At 37.6% G+C, this 23,037-nt stretch overlaps 1 protein-coding gene across 1 annotated transcript in view; it reads left to right on the top strand.

The window, feature by feature from the left end:
- Positions 1–23,037, top strand: part of Axdnd1 (axonemal dynein light chain domain containing 1) — a 156,474-nt gene that overhangs the window by 125,969 nt on the left and 7,468 nt on the right. Inside the window, exons 20-22 of the mRNA XM_013157837.3 lie at positions 10,094–10,204; positions 15,078–15,185; positions 22,817–22,921. Of these exons, the coding sequence (XP_013013291.2) occupies positions 10,094–10,204; positions 15,078–15,185; positions 22,817–22,921 (324 nt within the window). The remainder of the gene's footprint in view (positions 1–10,093; positions 10,205–15,077; positions 15,186–22,816; positions 22,922–23,037) is intronic.

The following is a 23,037-nucleotide window of genomic DNA, read 5'->3' as shown; positions in this document are numbered from 1 at the left end:
CAGAAGAAATTAAAGAAGAAATTAAACAATACCTAAAAGAAAATGAAAATGCAGATACAACTTACCGGAATCTGTGGGATGCAATGAAAGCCGTTCTGAGAGGAAAATTTATTGCACTGAGTTCCCACATCAGGAAAACAGAACGAATACAAGTAAATAACTTGATGCTACACCTCAAACAGCTAGAAAAAGAAGAGCAAGTCAAGCCCAAAGCCAAAAGAAGAGAGGAAATTATAAGAATCAGAGCAGAAATCAATGCAATAGAGACTAAGAAAACAATCCAAAGAATCAACGAATCAAAGAGTTGGTTCTTTGAAAGAATAAATAAAATCGATAAGCCCCTAGCCAACCTTATTTAAAAAAGGAAAGAAAAAGCTCAAATTCATGCAATAAGAAATGAAAAAGGAGAAATCACTACAGACCCAATAGAAATACAGAGGATCATCAACACCTATTTCGAAAACCTCTACTCTCAAAAGTTTGATAACACAGAAGAAATAGACAGATTCTTAGAAGCATATGAAGTACCAAAGCTAGATCAAGAGGATATAAAACTGTTGAATAACCCAATCTCTGCTAATGAAATTGAGAATGTAATTGGGTCCTTGCCCACCAAGAAGAGCCCAGGCCCAGATGGATTCACTGCAGAATTCTACAAGAAATATAAAGAAGACCTAATGCCGACACTCCTCAAACTATTCAATGAAATTGAAAGGGAAGCAATCCTTCCTAAGTCATTCCTGGAAGCAAATATTACTCTAGTACCAAAACCTGAGAAAGACCCAACTATAAAAGAGAACTATAGACCGATCTCCCTAATGAACACAGATGCAAAAATCCTCAATAAAATATTGGCAAATAGGATCCAGCAAATCATCAAGAAGATTATACACCATGACCAGGTGGGATTCATCCCAGGAATGCAAGGATGGTTCAACATACGCAAATCAATAAATGTAATCCACCATATCAATAAAGCCAAAAATAAGAATCACATGATCATCTCTATAGATGCAGAAAAAGCCTTCGATAAGGTCCAACACTTATTCATGATAAGAACTTTACAGAAAATTGGAATAAATGGTCTTTACCTTAATATAATAAAGGCCATTTATGACAAACCAACAGCCAGCATCATACTAAATGGCCAAAAATTGAAAGCCTTTACTTTAAAATCGGGTACAAGACAAGGATGTCCTTTATCACCACTGCTATTTAATATAGTACTGGAAGTACTAGCCAGAGCAATTAGGCAAGAAAGAGAAATAAAAGGGGTAAAGATAGGAAAAGAAGAAGTTAAATTATCATTGTTTGCAGATGACATGATACTCTACATAGAAGACCCCCTAAACTCCATTGAAATACTCTTAGATACAATAAATAAATTCAGTAATGTGGCTGGATACAAAATCAATACTCAGAAATCAATAGCATTCCTATACATGAACAACAAAATTACAGAGAGGGAAATAAGAGAAACTGGACTATTCACATTAGCAAGCAAAAAAATGAAATATTTAGGAATTACTCTTACGAAAGAAGTGAAAGACTTATACAGTGAAAATTATAATACACTGAAAAAGGAAATTGAAGATGATCTCAGAAAATGGAAAGACATCCCTTGCTCATGGATAGGAAGAACAAACATTGTGAAAATGGCCATTCTCCCAAAACTGTTATACAGATTCAATGCAATCCCAATAGAAATACCATCAACATACCTTATAGATCTAGAGAAATCACTCCTAAATTTCATCTGGAACCAGAAGAGACCTAGAATCGCAAAGGCAATTCTAAGCAGCAAAGACAAAGCAGGAGGCATCACAATCCCTGACTTGAAGTTATACTACAAAGCAACAGTAGTAAAATCAACATGGTATTGGAATCAAAACAGAGCTGAAGATCAGTGGAATAGATTAGAAGATACAACCACAACTACGAACACACTCAACCACCTTATTTTTGATAAAGGAGCCAAGCAGGTTCACTGGAAGAACGACAGTCTCTTTAATAAATGGTGCTGGAAAAACTGGCTCTCCATTTGCCGAAAACTAAAGCTAGACCCATGTCTATCACCATGTACTAAATTAAAATGTAAATGGGTCAAAGATCTGAATTAAAACAGAAACACTAAATCTATTGGAAGACAAAATAGGTAGAAACCTTGGAGACATAGGAGTAGGTAAAGAATTCATGAACAGGACTCAAACCGCACGGGAAATACTTCCCAGAATCAATAACTGGGACCACTTCTTATTAAAAAGTTTCTGCATGTCAAAAGAAATCTCCAGCATAGTGAAAAGAAAACCCACAAACTGGGAAAAGATTTTAGTGAACTCTCTCTCAGACAAGGGCCTCTTGTCTAAAACATACAAAGAATTAAAGAAACTCAGACCTCCGAAATTCAGGATCCAATCCAAAAATGGGCATCTGAGATGAATATGCAATTCTCAGATGAAGAAAAGCAAATGGCAAATAAATACATGAAAAAATGCTCATCATCATTGGTCATTAGAGAAATGCAAATTAAAACCACACTGAGATACCATCTCACTCCTGAAAGAATGGCCAGGATCAAGAAAACCGACAACAAATGCTGGAGAGGCTGTGGGGAAAAAGGAACTCTCCTGCACTGCTGGTGGGAGTGTAGACTGGTACAGCCTTTGTGGAGATCTGTCTGGAGATTTCTCAAAAAGTTGGGACTGGAAATCCCATTTATTCCAGCTATTCCACTTCTAGGCATATTCCCAGAAGAACTGAAAGCATCATACCACAGTGATATATGTGCACCTATGTTTATAGCAGCACAATTTGTAATCGCCAGATCTTGGAAACAACCCAAGTGCCCATCAACTGAGGAATGGATAAAAAAGTTGTGGTATTTCTATACAATGGAGTATTATTCAGCTATAAAGAAGGATCACATTGAGATATTTATCAATAAATGGGCACAGCTTGAGACCATACTCATAAGTGAAATAAATCAATCTCGCATGTGTGAATACTGAATAGTTTCCCTAATGTAAGTAATGATACAAATATATAAAAATATGTGGTAATCATGATTCCCCATTAGGTGGCCTTGAAGCCTTATAAAGTTTTCACTCATTAATTAGAAAGGCTTTATTCTGGGCTTCTTGATATGAAAATATTTGAAGCTAGAGTATATGAAGTCTTACCCAAATATTTCAAGGAAAAAGACACTATGGTAACTACTATTAAGTCAGGTTATAAGGTGGTGAAGTACTAGGTTATTGAAACAGTCATGCTGTGACCTCTATTGTTATATTGTTATGTCCTGTTTTATCTCAATCTCCCCCTTATTGTTTCAAAAAAAAACCTATTTAGTCATTTCTTATGTTTGTCTTAATTAAAGAAAAAATTCAAAAAAATTAGGATATATAAATAGTAACTCTTTTCGATTTCCTATTAACTTGTTTTGAAGTCCTGTAGTACTCCCACGATCTTGTTTTGACTGATTAGACTCTGTTCCATTCTATATGATAGTATCAAGTTTGAAGACATAGGCAACTACTTTGAAGACAATAAGATTCACTAAGATACCCATTCTGGTTTGACTATTGTCTTCTTTGGAAGTCCTGTAATGTTTACAATGCCTAAGTTTTATTGGTCTTGTTCTCTACTGTTTTGTCCAACTTTATAATATCTAATAAGATAGACAATTCTTTGTAAGGAAACAAGGGACAACGTTGATAACCATTGTTGATAAACTTGTACTCTGTTCTACACCATGTGCTATGTCTATCCTTGGTATTGACTGACAGCTTTGTTTTGCCATATTTGACTGTATTCTCCCCCCCCCCAAAGAAAGTAATAAGCACTAAGGAGTAATAAAATCCAAGATGTGTAAATTTTGTTGTAAAAAAGAGAGGGAAAAAAAAAAAAAGAAAAGGAGCTCTAACGGATATAACAGCAAGTGTGTTTGGGGGTGTTAAATAGCTGACTTTATCAATGTTTTTGGAACATTGAACACAGCTGTTTGCAGTCTCCCTGTTTGAATGTCCACCTTGTGTTCTTTGATACTGTGATTTGAGGAACTATTTTCAAGAAAATAGTGTGTAATCTACTAGCAGGTAATTTCTTACTGTTATGGTTTTTTGTTTTGTTTTGTTTTGTTTTGTTTTGTAGTTCTGTATTGCGTGTACCCTTACGCCGCTTTGGTTTGTTTTGTGTTTTTCTCTTTTTCCTCTTAAAAAAAAAAAAAAAAAGACTAGCTTACTGTCTCTGCCTCATGTCTGCTACTCCACTTTTCTGCTATAATTTGTCTACCTTATTCCCTCATTCCATTGTCTGCCCCGTTCACTGAGGCCTCTCTGCCACTGTTGCTGGAATCCTGATATCTCTTCCTCTCTTTCTCTGTAATGTCCTTCAGCGCTCTCTGTAGGGTTGGATTGGTGGCCACGAACTCCCACAGTTCCTCCTTGTCTTGAAAGTACCTTATTTCTTCATTAATTTTTAGAGAGAGTTTTGATGGATAGATGAACTTTGGTTGCATATTTTTATCTTTAAGGACTTGGAATATTTCTCCCCACTCCCTTCTTGACTTAAGAGTTTGTGTTGATAAGTCAGCTGTTATTTTGATAGATTTCCCGTTATAGGTAACCTGTATCTTTTCTCTGGCTGCTTTTAATATTCTGTTTTTTTGGTGGATTTCTGGGATCTTGATTATTATATGTCTAGGCGTTGATCTGTTTTGATTGTAGGTAGCTGGTGTTCTGTATGCTTCTTTTATCTGGATATCATTTCTTTTTGCTATACATGGGAAATTTTGCTTTAATATATCTGTGAATATTTTTTGTATTTCATTTTTGGATGTTCCTGCTTCCTCACTCACATGCTTTATTCTTAGGTTATGTATCTTTTTGTCATCTTCCAGTTTCAGAATTGCTTCTTTCTGGTTCCTTGTTATTTTTAAGAGGCTTTTTCTTTCACGTTCATATGCCCTAAATCTCTCTTCAAGTTTCAGAAGGCTGTCTTTAGTTTCTGTCAAGGCATTTTGCCAATGTTCAATGGAGTTTTTAGTTTCCTGATATTCTCTTTGGATCTGTTTCATGTATTCTAAGTTATGCTTAAATTCTTCTTCAGATGCTTCTCTTTCTTTTCTGATTTCCTCAGTTCTTCCATCTGTGTTCTCTTGGGCTGGGCTTGTCATTTCTTTAATTAATCTCTTTATATCTTGCCTCACTTGAATCAGGAGTACAGCTTTAAATTCCTCTATGAGATCATGTAGGTACTTTTTAATTTCGGCTGATGCTGTGTTGAGTAGAGGATGGTTACTGTGCTTGTTCTCTTCAGTGTTTAGTTCTCCTGGGCTTATTTTCTCCTGTTGTGCAGCTGGAGATTTCTTTTTATTTTTATCTCTTGTCATGTTTCTGGTTTCTTTCAGACTGTCCTGGAGTTCTCTGGCCCTCTCCGAATTGCTTAGGGCCTTTCAGAAGCATGCTGGCTTGAGTTTTTGCTGTCTTCCCCAATTTACTGTTATCTGGGGTAGGCTGGGATGCAGGGGCGGTACAGGCTAGTCTCTAGCCTCTGTGCCAGTTAGTTCATAAATTAGGCTGTACTTTCTGGTTGTCACTGAGTTGTGACTATTTTGTATCCGCTTATTGGGCCCCAAGCAGAGGCTTGGTTTAGCCCCAGTAGCTCCTGCCAGTTCTCTTTGTACCAGAAGCAGCTGAGTAATGTCACTATGGCACAGGGTTCTGCCCAAATCCCAGCCATTCTCTTCCAAACCTCTCTGTAACAGGAGCACCAGAATAGCAGATCCGCCCAAAACCAAGATGTCTCCCACTAAGTTCTCTGTGTGGAGCTGAAGCCAGCACGTAATCAGGCTCTGCCAGGATTCAAGATGTCTTCCACCAGCCCTCCCTACAAGGGGACCTGGTGATGTCACCACGCTGCAGTTTCTGCCGCCAGGCTAAAATGTCTGCACCAGATTCTGTGTTATTGATTTCCCCGTGTTGGCGGGCCAGCTGCTCTCTGGCCAACCCCAGCAGCCGCGGGGTTCCCAGTACTCACCAGCGTCCGGTGCAGGTCCTCATTCCGGGACCACCGCACACCAAGCTGCCCACCTTTCCCGCACTCCCGGCACAGCGCGGAACGGTGCACAGCGTGCGCTCCCGGCACAGCGCTGAACGGTCAGATATCTGTGCATCGTTTAGATTTGAAATGCCAGAGCTTTGTACATCTGCTCTGGTGCAGCGGTGCAGTCCTGGCTGCTACTTGGAGTCCCGGCCCGGGTCTCAGTTTCCCGCAGTCCCCAAAAGCAACTCAGCTTTTCCTGCTGGGTCCACGGGTCAGTTTGTTGATTTAAAGGCGCAGGATTTGCAGCCTCCCGTTATCAGCGTTCACGGTCTCAGCACGACTTTAAATCCTCCAGCTGTACTGTCTTGGTTAATAAGAATCGCTATCGATTTGTCTGGCCCTCTCCATGTTGTCATTTTTTAGCTTCTAGTATGAATTCTCCGGAGAGACTCTTCGCTCGATCCCCTAGCCAGCCGCCATTTTGAAGCCCCCCTCTGTTATTTTTTTTTTCACTTATTAACCTTTCTTAGCGATTTCAGATAAACAAATGAAGAAAACATTATCTCCGAGGAAGGGGAGAATCTACTCTCACACCAGAAATAAGGCTGTAACTTGTTCCATGATTGGGACTTTAGTTTTTCTAAAGCAATGTGTGTGCTGTTTTTAATCCTGCAGCTGAGACCGTTCAGAGTTTGTCAAACTGTTTATTTAGGGGACTCAGCAGCCCCCCACTACTCCTACTACTGTGGGAGTCTCTCAGTACTCCTTAGTAAAGCTCCCCCTTCTCCTTCCCTCTTCTTCCTCCTCCTCCTCCTCCTCCAAAAGGCTCTTTTTCATGCTACTGCTCTAGTACTGAGCTGGGCCCCAGTTCTTTTATATTTATTTTCTTTTGAGATAGGATCTCACTAAGTTGCCCAGGCTAGACTTGAACATGTTGGTTTCCTGCCTCAGTCTCCCAACAGCTGGAATTACAGGTATGCACCATACCTGACCACTAAGGTTATCTTTATTTTATTTTATTTATTAAATTGTATTCATATATATATATGTATATAAGGAATAAATAAAGAATTAAACTCACAACCTCATGCTTTGCAGGCAAGCACTGTACTGATATTCTTGATCCTTAAATTTTATTTATTTATTTTGGGTACTGGGATACAAACTCACAACCTTGTGTTTGCCAGACAGGCACTTGTGCCATTGAGCTATATCGCTGGCCCTTAAATTTTATTTTAAAGAGAAAAAAAATGAAACAAAAATCAAAACAAAATAAGATAATAACAATGTTTAATAATTATGTATTATTAACTTTAAATTAGTTACTCAGAGAACAAGATATAGGCATTTAATTGTCACAAATTTTTCATTTCAATAAATTAAGAGTAATTATTAGTATAAGTAATCATATATATTAATAATATTTATCTTTTATCATCTTTCTTTTCTCCTTTCCCTATCTTAGTTTCTCTTTCCTTTGAATACTCTATTCACAATAAATATCTCGTGTACATTTTGGATCTTATTTACTCTTTCAGCTCTCTCATACTAGGGAGACAATATGATATTTATACATGAGTCTGATTTATTTCACTTACGAGTATGGTCTCAAGTTGCATTTCATAGCTATAAAATCTCAAGTTTATCCTTACTTATGGCTGAGTAGTACTCCATTGTATAAAAAGACCACATCTTTTTTATTCATTCCTTGGTTGATGGGCATTTGGGTTGTTCCCAAGATCTAGCTATGTGTTTTACTTTTTTCTCATTGTTGAGACAAAATACCTGACACCCAAAGTGAAGGAAGGAAAGGTTTTTTGGTTACAGATTTCAGTTCACACTCATCAGGCTCCAAGGCAGGGTGATGGCTAAAGGGTAACTGTTCATGGTGGCTGCAAGCAACAAGCGGGAAAAGAGCAAAAAGGAAGGCACGCCTCTTTCCTTGCCATCAACCGTTACACTCAGGCCTCCAGGCCCAGCCAATCACAAAGCTAGACTCAGCTGCCTTTGTGACTGCGTGAGGCTTTGGGGGTGCATTTAAATGAACCACAATAAGCTATTACAAATTGTGCTGTTATAAACATGGATATACATATATCCCTATGGTATGATGTTTTTAATTCTTCTGGGAAGATACCTCAAAGGGGATTAACTGGGACAAATGGGACTGCTAGTTTTTTTGAGGAATCTCCATACTGATTTCGCCAGTGGTTGTACAGTCTGCTCTCTCACCAACAGTGGAGAAGGGTTCCTTTTTCTCCACAACCCCTCCACCATTTGTTATCAGTTGATTTCTTGATAATAGCCATTTTTCTGGGCTGAAATGGAATCTGTGTTGTTTTAATTTGCATCTCTCAAATGACCAGTGATGCTGAACATTTTTTCTGTATTTATATGTATTTATATGCTGTTTGTATTTCTTCATCTGAAAAGTATGTGTTCATCTCAGATGCCTATTTTTGGATTGAGTCTTTAAATTCAGGAGATGTGGTTTTTTTGAGTTCTTTATATATTCTAGATAGTAGTCCTTTGTCTGAAGAACAGCGGGCACTTTTTTAAATACTGTGCATTCTCTTCATTCTGTTGGTGGTTTCTCTTGCTGTGCAAAAGCTTTTCAATGACAGCCTAGTTGTTCATTCTTTGTAGTACTTCCTTATGATCAGGGTTTTATTTCATGAAGTCTTTCCTTAATTTTAGATTCATTACTGTCTTTCCTCACCTCCTAGACGAAGTCTATGGTATGTGAATCTTCATGACATCAGACTCAGAATCTTATGATGTTTAGGGTTTTGAAGGAAAACCTGCTTGGTTCTGTAGAAAACTTATTCATCTCTATAAAACTTATCACTATAAAACTATCATCAAAAGAGTCCTAATGATTTTTACCCTGTCAGAAATTTTATGATAGCATTTCCAGTGTCTCAGAAATTTATAAGACAATGGAGCAGAATCTGTTTCGTAGTATGCATATTCAGCTAGACAATAATGGATTAACTCTGAGGAGAAAAAATATTAGGACAAACCATTTAATTGTTAGTAAATCAACAATTCTTCTGCATCTTGTTTCAATGGCACTTTATTGCTCTTTATCACATTGCAACCCAGATCTCAAACCTTGTCAATAAGGGAGATTGTGAGCTAGGTCTATTTCCATTGTAAGTAACTTCTGAATAAATATTTAAAATGAAATAATATCTGAAAGGTTCCTTAAACACAGTGATGGAATGGAAGCTTGTAATTGCATAAAAAGAGCACCCTGTGCCAACACTGCCTCCAGTGATAATACCCAGAATTGATGACTATCACCAGAGTTATTGTAGTGGGAGTATTTGTGCCATGGACATCAGCACATACTACAAAGCAAGGTTTCTCTCTTTCCTCAGAGATGGTTGTTAAACAGTCACCAGCTCACCACTGCAGAGGGGTCACCTAGAGGAAGCCAACAACTTCAATTTTAAAAACAAATGAGGCCAGCTAAGTATTTATTCAAGAACACACAACTAATTAGGTGAAGGTAAGTTTGCCAAGCCTTTGTTAATATGACTACCCATTCTGGGTTCAAAAGGTTCGGGTGCCACCTTACTGTGGTCAGGAGGACTGGACAAGGCTGATGGAAGCACTAGGCTTCAGTTCTGCCTTCACCTAATTAGTTGTGAGTTCTTGCATAAACACTTAGCTGACCTCACCTGTTTGTAAAAATGAAGTTGTTGGCTTCCTCTAGGTGACCCCTCTGCAGTGGTGAGCTGGTGACTGTTTAACAACCATCTCTGAGGAAAGGCATGGCAAACTGACTACCACAGGGTTCAGTTCGTTTATCAATAACCTGAGCATTTGGGTTTGGTTTCTTAAATTGTTTGGCTCTGAGATAATATGATTTAGGTTTCTATACATATGATAGTAAATCAGTTCAGAACAAGTCTTTGAACTGAACTCATAGAAAGTTAACTGAAGGGATTGTATTTAGTAGTTTATGAATAGGAAGGAGTTAATAAATGACTTGGTGTAATGTGACTTTTTTCCTGAATAGAAATTAGATTTTATCTCTTCTCAGAAAGAATGTTATCAGTGGATCAACACATGTTCCCACCTGCTTTCTGCGCTCAAAGACAAAAAAATGAAATTATTGACAAGTGAAGAAAAAGAGAAACTACTTGAAGAAGAGGTATTTTCCATGTGTTAGCATGATGTCATTTACCAAAAAATAGAATCTGTAATGATTCAAATGTACTTTAGTATACTTTAATATGTAAATATAAACAGCTTTCTTCAATCAGTATTCTGCATCTTCATCATTTACTGTATCAGACAAGAATTTTGGCACTAGCCGGGCGTGGCAGTACACACCGGTAACCCCAGTACTTGGAGGTTGAGGAAGGAGGCTCACTGCACGGTCAAGGCCAGCCTGCACTGCATGGTAAAACTCTGTCGCAGAAAGACATAAACCAAGAAATAAACAAGTAAATTTGGTTCTGAGCAAGAGCATTGCAACTTTTCTCTTCTTGAGAAGGGAATCATCCACCCAAAGATTTTTTTCTGCTCATTTTGTTAGAAGATGATTTTGCACCCAGCAATACAAGGAAAGAAGAACTTTCATGAGGGAGCTGCACCCTACTTCCTCAGCCTGAACCTGCCCCCTGCTAACCCTTCCTCCGCGCCAGTCTGCCTTCCCATCTAAGATTCTGTGCGCTCCCTTCTGTATCCTTAATGTCTTCCATGTCACTCTAAAAATAATCTATAAAATGCTCATTTCTCCCATTCGAAAAAGGATGTCCCTTGGTCTTGTCTCCTGGACTATCACTTTCTGTCTTTCCTTCCCATCACAGCCACTTCTGTTAACACTCTGAGCTGCTTTAAAGTTACCAGCGGTCCCTTATTGTCAGCTCCAAGTATCTCTAATCCCATATTTCACTTGGCTTCTCGGAAGCATTTGACCCTCACTGATTATTCACTTCTCTTGCAGTCTCTCCTCACAAAACCAAAGCTTCCTTCTTTATTTTTATTTGGTCTCTTTCTTTTAATCTTCTATCTCTAGAGCGTCTTAAATGTTGACATTCTGGCCTTAGCTTGCTTATTGTACACCCCACCTGCCAGTGTATAAGTTTTGTGGTTTTCACTACCACGTATTTACTAAGAATCTCAAAGCAGTGAACACCAAGTAATTAATGGCAGTCACAAAACTTATTTTTATTTTAGACATTTTGAGGGCATTCACCTCCAGTAAATTCTGAAGTTTTCATTACTGTCAAAACTGGCAGTATGTAGCTAGCCGTGCTCCTGGATCTGAGAAGGAAGGGAAAGCTGCTATTTGTGCATGTGTGGGCCTTTAAACACTATCTTTTAAAATATGCACCGTAACAAATGCTTATTTTTCTGGGCTACCCAGATCTTGGTTAGAATTATTTTTTAATTAACTGCTGAAAGATTCCATCAATGTTGTAGATCTTCGATGCAGTATAATTTAAGAAATGTGATGGAGTACCACAGATACGATTTTGGCTGCACATCAGATCTAAGAAAAAAATACAAGAATTACGTAGAATCATACAAACTTTAGAACAAAAGTGATTTTTAAGGTGATTGAATTCAATGTTACATGATTCTGATATAGGAATCTTACTGTAACTTCCACACTTTAATCACGTCTATCTTTGGATATCTGAAGTGACAAAGAACTACTGTCAGAATAGGCCGTCCATTTTTTGTGTGTGAGTGCTAAGTATTAGAAATTATTCTCGTCTTTTTTTTTAACTACAGATAATATGCTTCCTTGTATCTTTCTACGCACTGATTCTAATTCAGTCTTTTGGGTTAATGTAAACAAGGCTGATTCATCTTTCATTTTACAGTATTTAATAACAACCATAGTCAACGTATTTCTGGATTTTCTATTGTTTTCCATCTCTAACCCCGCCCCAGCCCTCAACCCTCTGTTTTGAGACAAGGTTTTGCTAAGTTGCCCAGCTGGGTTTGAACTTGTGACCTCTTGCTTCAGCCTCAGGCTGCTGGGATTACAGACGTGCACACTGCAGCTGGCTTCCTTTTTGCCTTCTTATTCTTCTACACAGCTTTATAACCTAACTCTAGAAAAATATTTTTTAAAACTAGGATAATATTAACTTTATATACTAGTTTAGAACATAAATGTTTATGATGTTGAATTTTCCTATCCAAGAACATAACATGTCTACTTTGTGCCTTTAAATAATGTTTTATATTGTGGTTTGTCATCTTGCATATTTCTTGTTAGGCGTATGCCTGAACACTTTAATTTTTGCCATTTTAAATGCTATTTAAATTTTTTTGTTATATTGTCTAATTAGTGACTATTTATATATATCCTATTAATTTCTGTATTTTAACTTACATGCTGACACTTTACCAAATTATCTGTTTTTAGTTTTTATTTCAATTGATTCTTTTGGGTCGTCTAGATCTTTATTCAAAACATTTACAAGGAGGGATAGTTTTATGTTTTTTTTTTCAGTTCTGCTACCTGTAATTTCTTTTTCTTACTAATTGTACCAAATAATTCTTCCAATTCAGTGTTAAGTAGTAATAGAGATTAGCAAGCAACCTTGTGGAATTTCTGACTTGAGCAAGAGTGCCTTTAGTGATTTACCTGTAAGAAATGTGCTGGCATTAGAGTGATTTATCATTTTAAAAAATTCCCCAGAAGCCTCAGCCCTCTATGTAGGAATACTTTTCTTCTGCCTAATTTTTAGGGGTTTGGGGAGGGGGTGAGAGGTTAAATTTTTTTTTTATTTTAAGAGAATAAAACAAAACAAAACAGAACAAAGCAATCAGAACAGGATGATGCAAGCAACACAGGACTTCAAAACAAGACCACAGGACATCAACAGTGGCTACCATAATGTCTTGTTTTCTTCAAAATAGTTGAGCGTACCTTCACACACAATAATATCAAACATAACAAAATAGTATAAAACCAATCAAAAGAATGGAAGCATTATAGGACTTTTCTTTGTTTTGGTTTTTTGAGACATGGTCTTATTGTGTATGTCAGATTGGTTTTGAACTCGCTGTATAACCAGGATGACCTCAAACTTGCAGTGGTCTTCCTGCCTCATCCTCCCTGGGATTACAGATGCTGCCACCACTCCTGGCTTGCTTCAACTTTTAGAATTTTGTTTAATGACGATCTGTTGGCAGAACACTCAAATTTTAAAAAGTTCTTATTTCAATCTTGTTCTCGTAGCACATTGATGATATTATTTTCATGGTTTTCTTGAAATTATTATTATAAAACTGACAATGAAGAATCCAGTTGTCAGTTCCTTTAAAGTTAATCCACATCTCTCTGGAAACTTTTAAGATATTTTTTTGGTCTGGCATTTTGCAATATCACTGTGATGTATATGAATGTGAATTTTGGCTTCAAAAATCTTTTGCTTGCTGTTTTCTATTACATTTGGAAAATTCTTGTTACCAACTGTCTTAGTCCGTTTTGTACTGCTGTAACAGAACAACTTAAACTGAATAGTTTATAAAGGCATCCAAGATCAAAGGTCTAGCATCTTGTTGCATCATCCAATGGCAGAGTGATAAAATAATGCATGTACATATCCACACGTGTGCGGTGCGGTGGAGGGAAACCTGCTTTTACAAGAATTCACTCCTGGAAGAGCGAACCCCCTCCCACAACCACAGCATGAATCATTCATGACACAAAGTTCCATTTCTCAGGATTATTGCGTTGAGGGTTAAGTTTCCAACATAAGAATTTGGAGAACATAGTGCGACACGGCATCGCCGGTTCATCTACCGCCTCCACTGCATCCATTGCCTCCACCGTTCGTTTCTCTTTCTTCTTTGGAACTCAGGATGAATGTGTGTTAGAATCTATCCCGCAAGCCATTTCATCTTGATCCTAGAGCATTGCTTCTGGCTTATCTCCCGTTCACTAATTTACTATTCAGTTGAATTTAATCTACTATAAAACCTTTCCGTTGAGTGTTTGAACTTAGTTGCTGCAGTCTGAATCTTTTCTCAGCTAATTAGTTCTGTAACTTTTCTGTCTTTTCTCAAATACACACTTGGTACTGAGTGATACTTCCACCCACACGCCCTGATCTGAACGTGCCCACCTGCGTATCCCGCTGTGCTCATTACCTCTGAGAGTGGTACCCTCACCCACCTAGTGTGTAAACAGTAAACCACACGTCATTAGAAGCGCCTGCTCCCTGACTGCCGCTGCCCCTCTGACCGGCCACCAGTTGTTAGCTCTGCAGCATCTCCTGAGTTTTCCCTGCTTGTCTCCCCTGTGCTCCCCCTGCGCCTCCGCCTCCCCTCACACCTTCCTCTCTTCCTTCCTGCTTTCTTCCCCCTGCCTTTCTTTCTCTGCCTCTATGTTCCCGTTGCTGGAGTGACTATTTTGAAATGTACAGTAGAGCTGTCAGTCTTTTTCCTCTGTGGGTACATCCCTGTCCATTTGCCTCACAATTTCTGGCCTGTTGAACTGCTTGTGTTCTCAGAACCAGCCAGGCACACACAGCATCCCCTGCCTGGGCTTTTGTGCCTTCTTCGTTCCCTTCCTCACACTACAAGAAAACTCTCAGATATTATTTCCTCCAGGAGACTGCCTTAGCCCCTTCTTTTATCCTCATCTTCTTCTTAGTTTAGATTGGGTGCTTCTACTAAATAACTATATATATCCAGAACATATTATTTTTTCAGACAAGGTCTTGCTATCTAGCGCAGGCTGGCCTTGAACTCATTATGTTACCCAAGCTGGTTTTGAACTTGCAGAGATCCTCCTGCCTCAGCCTCCCAAGTTCTGGGATTACATGCATGCATCACAATACCTGGGTAGAACATTTTCTTATCCTCAAAATTTTGAGTTTCTTTTTTTTTAATTTTGAGTTTCTTAAGGGCAGGGGCCATTTTTATTAACCTTTGTATTTTTGTCACTATGGTAGTACCCAGTTGCAGGATTACTGCTCATTTCATATTGTTTGAACTAGTTGTTACTATTAATGTATACCAAACCATAATTATAATATTGTCTCGTTATATAGGACATTCTAAAAATATTAACCGATCCTGAAATAGAAAAGCCTACTGAAGAGGATAACGAGAAAAATAAGGAGGTTGAGAAACTTGAACAGGAAGAGAAAACAGAAGAGGTAAGATGATGTGCTGGGCATAGTGGTGCACAACTGTAGTTCCAGCTAATTAGGAGGCTGAGGTGGGAGGATCCTTTAAGACCAGGAGCTGGAAACCAGCCTGGGCAACATAGCAAGACCTTGCCTTGTGTCGTATTTTTATTTTTATTTTTTATTTTAAAGAGATTAAGACAAAAGAGGACATAACAAAGCTGATCAGATCAGAACAATGTAAGCAACACAGTATTTCACCACAAGACAGCCTGTAATTAACAGTAACTACCACGGTGTCTCTTTCTTTGAAATAGTTGAGCATAACTTCATATACAATAGTATCAAACATAACAACGAAACAGTATAAAACCATTCAAGCAAATGAAAGTATTACAGGGCATTCAGAACCAAATAACAGAAAACCACAATGGCTACTATATTATCTCATTTTCCATAGAAAATTTGTTTATATTGTCACATATAATAAAATCCAATAAGATACAATATGATAGAACCAATGGAAACAGAAGAACAAAAGCATGGTAGGACTTCAGAGTAAGATGATATAAAATCAGCACTGGCTATTATAATGTCTTGTTTTCTTCAAATAGCTGTTCATACTATCACAGTTAATAAAATCAAACAAACCAGGATAAAACCCCTCCAACTAATGAATGCAAACATTATAAGGCTTCAAAGCAATGTAATGGGGAATCATGATTACCATAAACTCTTATGTACTGTTACCACTTCTTACACTAGGGAGACTACACAGTATTTATACATGTGAGTTTGATTTATTTCTCTTATGAGTGTGGTCTCAAGTTGCATCCATTATTTATAAATATCTCAATGTGATCATTCTTTATAGCTGAGTAGTACTCCATTGTATAAAAATACCATAACTTTTTTATCCATTCCTCAGTTGATGGACACTTAGGTTGTTTCCAACATCTGGCTATTACAAATTGTGCTGCTAAAAACATGGGTGCACATAAATCACTGTGGTGTGATATTTTCAGTTCTTCTGGGAATATGCCTAGAAGTGGAATAGCTGGGTCGAATGGAACTTCCAATCCCAGCTTTTTGAGGAATCTCCACAGTGGTTGCACCAGTCTGCACTCCCACCAACAGTGCAGGAGAGTTCCTTTTTCCTTGCAGCCTCTCCAGCATTTGTTGTTGGTAGTTTTCTTTATCCTGGCCATTCTTTCTGGAGTGAGATGGAATCTCAGCGTTGTTTAATTTGCATTTCTCTAATGACCAATGATGCTGAACATTTTTTCATGTGTTTATTTGCCATTTGTATTTCTTCATCTGAGAACTGTGTATTCATCTTAGATGCCCATTTTTAGATTGGGACTTTGAATTTTAGGGGTCTGATTTTTTTAAATTCTCTATATATTTTAGACAGAAGTCCTTTGTCTGAGGGACAGTTCACTAAGATTTTTTTCCCAGTTTGTGGGTTTTCTTTTCACTATGCTGGAGACGAGATCCCAGTCATTGATTCTGGGAAGTAGTTCCCATGTGGTTTGATTCCGGTTCATGAATTCTCTACCTACACCTATGTCTTCAAGATTTTTACCTACTTTGTCTTCCAACAGATTTAGTGTTTCTGTTTTAATATTCAGATCTTTGATCAATTTAGATTTTAGTTTAGTACATGGTGATAGGCATGGGTCTAGTTTTAGTTTTCGGCATAAGGAGAGCCAGTTTTTCCAGCACCATTTATTAAAGAGATTGTCATTCTTCCAGTGAATATGTTAGGCCCCTTTATCAAATATAAGGTTTTTCAGTGTGTTGGTAGTTGTGGTTGTATCTCCTAGTCTATTCCATTGATTGTCAGATCTGTTTTGATTCCAGTACCATGTTGATTTTATTACAGTAGCTTTGTAGTATAACTTCAAGTCAGAGATTGTGATGCCTCCTGCCTTGCCTTTGCTGCTTAGAATTGCCTTTGCTATTCTAGGTCTCCTCTGGTTCCAGATGAATTTTAGGAGTGATTTCTCTAGATCAATGAGGTATGTTGATGGTATTTTAATTGGGATTGCATTGAATCTGTATAACAGTTTTGGGAGAATGGCCATTTTCACAATGTTCTTCCTATCCATGAGCAAGGGATGTCTTTCCAATTTCTGAGATCCTCTTCAATTTCTTTTTTCAGAGTTTTGTAATTTTCCCTGTATAGATCTTTTACTTCTTCATGAGATTAATTCCTAAGTATTTCATTTTTTTGGATGCTAGTGTGAAGGGTGTGGCTTCTCTTTATTTCTCTCTCAGCAATTTTGCTGTTAGTGTATAGAAATGCTATTGATTTTTGAGTATTGATTTTGTATCCAGCTACATTGCTGAATTTATTTATTATATCTAGGAGTCTTTCAATGGAGTTTTGGGGATCTTCTATGTAGAGTATCATGTCATCTGCAAACAATGATAATTTAACTTCTTCTTTTCCTATCTTTACCCCTTTTATTTCTCTCTCTTATCTAATTGCTCTGGCTAGTGTTTTCAGTACTATGTTGAATAGGAGTGGTGATAAGGGACATCCTTGTCTTGTGCCTGATTTTAAGGTAAAGGCCTTCAGTTTTTGGCTATTTAATATGATTCTGGCTGTTGGTTTGTCATAGATGGCCTTTATCATATTGAAATAAAGACTATCTATTCCAGTTTTCTGTAAGGTTTTTATCATGAATGAGTGTTTTATCATGAATGACCTTATCAAAAGCTTTTTCTGCATCTATAGAAATGACCATGTGATTCTTACTTTTGGCTTTATTGATATGGTGAATTACATTTATTGATTTATGTATGTTGAACCGTCCCCACATGCCTGGGATGAATCCCACTTGGTTGTGGTGTATAATCTTCTTGATGATTTGCTGCATCCTGTTTGCCAATATTTTATTGAGGATTTTTGTATCTGTGTTCATTAGAGAGATTGGCCTGTAGTTCTCTTTTTAGTTGGGTCTTTCTCAGGTTTTGGTACTAGAGTAATATTTGCTTCCAGGAATGACTTAGGAAGAATTGCTTCCCTTTAGATTTCATTGAAGAGTTTGAGGAGTGTTGGCATTAAGTCTTCTTTGTATTTCTTGTAGAATTCCACAGTGAATCCGTCTGGGTCTTGGCTCTTCTTTGTAGGTAAGGCCTTAATTACATTTTCCATTTCATTAATAGAAATTGGGTTATTCAGCAGGTTTACATCTTCTTGACCCAGGTTTGGTACTTCATATGTTTCTAGAATGTGTCCATTTTTTCTGTGTTATCGAACTTATGAGAGTAGAGGTTTTTGAAATAGGTGTTGATGATCTTCTGTATTTCCACATTAGTGATTTTGCCTTTTTCATTCCTTATTGCATGAATTTGAGCTTTTTCTTTCCTTTTTTAATAAGGTTGGCTAGGGGCTGATAAATTTTATTTATTCTTTCAAAGAACCAACTCTTTGATTCATTGATTCTTTGGATTGTTTTCTTAGTCTCTATTGCATTAATTTCTGCTCTGATTTTTATAATTTCCTCTCTTCTTTTGGCTTTGGGCTTGACTTGCTCTTCTTTTTCTAGATGTTTGATGTGTAGCATCAGGTTGTTTATTTGTATTCATTCTGTTTTCCTGATGTGGGAACTCAGGGCAATAAGTTTCTTCTGAGAACTGCTTTCATTGCATCCCATGGATTCCAGTAAGTTGTATTTGTATTTTCATTTGCTTGTGGGTATTGTTTAATTTCTTCTTTAATTTCCCATCTAACCCACTGATTGCTCAAGAGTGTGTTATTCAATTTCCATGTGTTTGTGAGGGTTTTGCAGTTTCTTTTATCATTAATTTCTGGTCTTGTGGCACTATGATCTGATAACATGCATGGGATAATTTCAATTATTTTGTATTTATTTAAATATGTTCTGTGAGCAAGTATATGATCTATTTTAAAGAATGTCCCATGTGCTGCTGAGAAGAATGTATACTCTGATGTTGTTGGATTGAACACTCTGTATATGTCTATCAAGTCCATTTGTTCACAGATGTGATTCAGTTCTGTTATTTCTTTGCTGACTTTCTGTCTGGTTGATCTGTCCCTTGGTGTCAATAGTATGTTAAGGTCTCCTGCTATAATTGTGTTATTGCTAATTTTATTTTTCATTTCTATTAATACTTGCTTTGTGTAACTGGGTGCTCTGGAATTCGGTGCATATATATTTAAGATTGTTATCTCTTCTTCTTGAAGTTTTCCCCTAACCAGTAAATGTAAAGGCTCATTCTTGGTTTGAAGTTCACATTGTCTGCAAACAGAATACCTACACCCACTTTTTTTTTTTTTTTGTTCCTGTTGCATGAAGTATTGTTTTCCATCCTTTGACTTTCATTCTGTGAGTTTCCTTTTGGGTTAGATGGGTTTCTTGCAGACAGCATATGGTTGGATGTTGTTTCTAGATCCATTCTGCCAGTCTGTTTCATTTAATTGGTGAATTGAGACCATTTACATTAATGATTATAGCTGTTATATATTGGTTTATTTTTGACATGTTATCTTTCTGACATTGCATCTTTATCTTTCCATTCTGTTTAATTGTCTGCTTTGCTTAGTGGTTTTTTTCCTAGGTGTATCTAAACTGTCTTTCAGTATTCTTTGCAGGGTTGGCTTGGTGATCATGAAATTATTCAGCTCTTCTTTGTCATGGAAGTATCTTATTTCTCCATCAATTTTGAAGGACAATTTCTCAGGATACATCAGTCTAGGTTGGAAATCATTTTTCTTTAGGATCTGGAATACTTCACTCCATGGTCTTCTTAACTGCATTGTTTGTGCTGAGAAGTCTGCTGTGGTTCTGATAGGTTTTCCTTTATAGATGATCTGTCTTTTCTCTCTAACAGCTTTTAATTTTCTATTCTTATGTTGGATTTCTGGGATGGTGATTATTATATGTCTGGGTGTAGTTTTATTTTTTTAATGGCTATTTGGAGTTCTATATGCTTCACCCAATCCAAATGTCAGTTTCCATTCTCATGTTTGGGAAATTTTCAGCTATTACTTCTGTAAATAGCCTCTTGGTATCATTTGTGTTGTCCCCTTCTTTTTCATTTATCCCTATCAATCTTATGTTTTTCTTTGCATCATCTTGTAGCTGTTGAATTGTTATTTCCTGACTCATTGTTATTTTTAAAAGACCTTTCCTTTCCTGTTCACTAGCTGCAATCTTGTCTTCGAGATCTGAAATTCTATTTTCATTTTCATTGAGGCAGTTTTGACAACTTTCAATAGAATTTTTGATTTCCTGTGTGTCTCTTTGAATCTGCTTTATGTATTCTGTTTGTTTCTTAAATTGTTCATCCAGGGATTCTATCTTTTTGTTTTGTTCCTCTAATTTTTTAACTGTGTCTTCTTTAGATGTGTTCAGCATCTCTTTCATTACTTTTATCATTTCTTCTTTAACCTGGGAGATTATTTCTAGTTTGATTCCTTTAAAGCTTCCCGGAGTTGCTTCTTTATTTGCAGTTGCTATTATTTCAGGCATTTCAGATGTATGGCATATGTTTTCTTCTATGTACATGGCTCCTAGGCTTTCTTGGGATGGGCTGGAGATTTGAGATTGCATTTTGGTCTTTTGTTTTGTCATTTTCCTATATTTCCGTGTTCCAAGTGTTATTCCAAGGCTTTCTCTGGGCCTTGTGTTGGAAATCATCTCCTATGCCCCTGGCTCATGGGACTGAATGGAGGTTGCTGTGCGTGGTCCAGTTAGGCTTTCAGGCCCTCCTGTGCCACCTCCAGTGTTCCAGGAAGCTGGGCAGGCACCTAACCACTATGGATGATGGTCCAAAGCTCTCCCTGGGCAAGGACCAATGCATTGGAACTCACTTCACATGCCCTCAACTCCCCTGATTGAAGAAGGTCACGGAGTGTAATCTAGTTAGGCCGCAAAACCTCCCAAGCCTAGTCTAATGTGGCTGGGAGCTGAGTGGGTTCTTGACCACTGGGAGCAATGATCTTAAACTCTCCCAGGGCTCAGGATAGTGTGCAGGAACTCACCACAGAAGACAGCTGAGTTCCTTGGATTGAAAGAAGGTCACTGGGTGTGGCCCAGGTGAAACCAGCTGAGCTCAGCCAAGTGTGGCTGGAAGCTGGGTGGGTCCTTGACCACTGGAAGCAATGATCTTAAACTCTTGTATTGTTTTTTCTTTTTCTTTCTCTTGTAAGACTAGATATAAGTACTGTGGAAAGTAGAAGTAGGTTCTGGTGTGAACTCTTCTACTTCCTTCTTTTCTCTATAAAGTTTAATTCATACCATGCTTACTGTTATATTTTTCCCCCCCAGAGGAATGGGTCTCCTTTCCTTTCTAAGGAATTTCATTCACACCTATCCTGCTAACTACAAAATCTTTCACTATAATGCCATTTGTTTGTTTGTTTGTTCTGTTTTGTTTTGTTCTGAGGTGAGTCCACTATGTAGCAATCCTGCTGCCTCAGCCCGACTGCTAAGATTACAGGCTTCTGCCACCACACCTGGCTTCTGTCTCTATCTTTAAAAGCTGTAGTTTAAACTCCCTGTCTCCACTGCTCAGCTGGCTTTCTCCCTTCCTCTCAAGCCCTCATACCTCTCCTCACCTTACCTCTTCTAGCCTTGCTGATGCATTGGTAGTCAGAGCAACCCTTTTGGGCATTTGTAGTGAAAACAGTACTAGAAACTACAACGGTAACTAGCAATAATTCAGTGCGTATCATGAGTTTTAATGCTCTACATGTTATCTCTTATCTACACAAAACAACTTCAAGTTATACAATAGAATCCTCACTATGTAGACAGGAAAACTGAAGCTCATAAAGTTCTGACTGATAGAATCACATGGCTTTAAGCAGTAGAACCAGCATTCAGAGCCAGATGAGCCTGCAGAAGAGTACTTGCTGGTCCCTAGATTGGCTGCTACTTTTTGGCTTCCAGACGCATGACTCTACACTCTCTGCAGTGTTTTGACTTACTGGCCTGAGGTTCCTCCTCTATGTGTGGTTTAAATATGCCACAACTACAGGCTCTGTTCTGGGCCTTCTGCTCGTTGCAAAGGCAAGACCACGATATTATAATACAATCAATCCTCTTTTGACTAAAGCGCTGTTTTATTCTGATAAATGTCTGGCATATAGGAGGCCAAGTACTTTTCTATTTATTTACAGAATAAATTAAAATATTATCATCATTGTTATTATTACAATTAATGCATGGACTTAGTTCAGCCCCTTTCCTTTCTGTTTGATAACACTTATCTAGGCTTTGAATATTATTTTGACTGTAACAATTGAGTTTCTATGTGAATGTAACACCCTTTTCTGGGCACACATGACCCTTGAAACACACTTTTATGCAAACTGTAGTTACGTTGTACCATGGCTATTCATTTTATTATCTGATTTTCTATACTTGAGTTCCTGAGTTCTGGAAGAAATCCTTTGTTTTTTCCATGGCTATGTTCTCTTGTCCCCAATCCCTTATTTCCACAATTTGTCAGTGTTTGTTGTGTGTGTCTTCAAAAATGTCTGCTGAATGCTTAAGGTAAATGAGAATTAAAATTTCAGCCATGCACATCTCCAGGTAACCTGACATATCACTGTATTATACAACATCTGGCAAACTGATCTTTTGTGTTTTTCTTATTTGTTTGTTTTGGTTTTTTGGCTGCAGAAACCTTCAACATCTACAGAGAATGATAAAGTCATTTGGTTCATTGGAAAAGATGAAAATATTCATTCCAAACCTCTCTTTGAAGCAGATGCATTGTCTTCCTGGGTATGTATCTGGAAGTGAACTGGGAAATTTAAAACTGTTAAAATTATGTGAAAATGATATGAATCTATATGACTTTTAGTTTTTCCAAGAGGACAAGCATCTCCTAAGTAATGTAT

The sequence above is a fragment of the Cavia porcellus genome, unplaced genomic scaffold (genome assembly GCF_034190915.1).
Source record: "Cavia porcellus strain 051 isolate PalLab524CR breed Dunkin Hartley unplaced genomic scaffold, mCavPor4.1 scaffold_29, whole genome shotgun sequence".
Taxonomy (NCBI): domain Eukaryota; kingdom Metazoa; phylum Chordata; class Mammalia; order Rodentia; family Caviidae; genus Cavia; species Cavia porcellus.
Note: the sequence above shows the minus strand (reverse complement) of the source record. Positions and strands in the feature narration are given on the sequence as shown.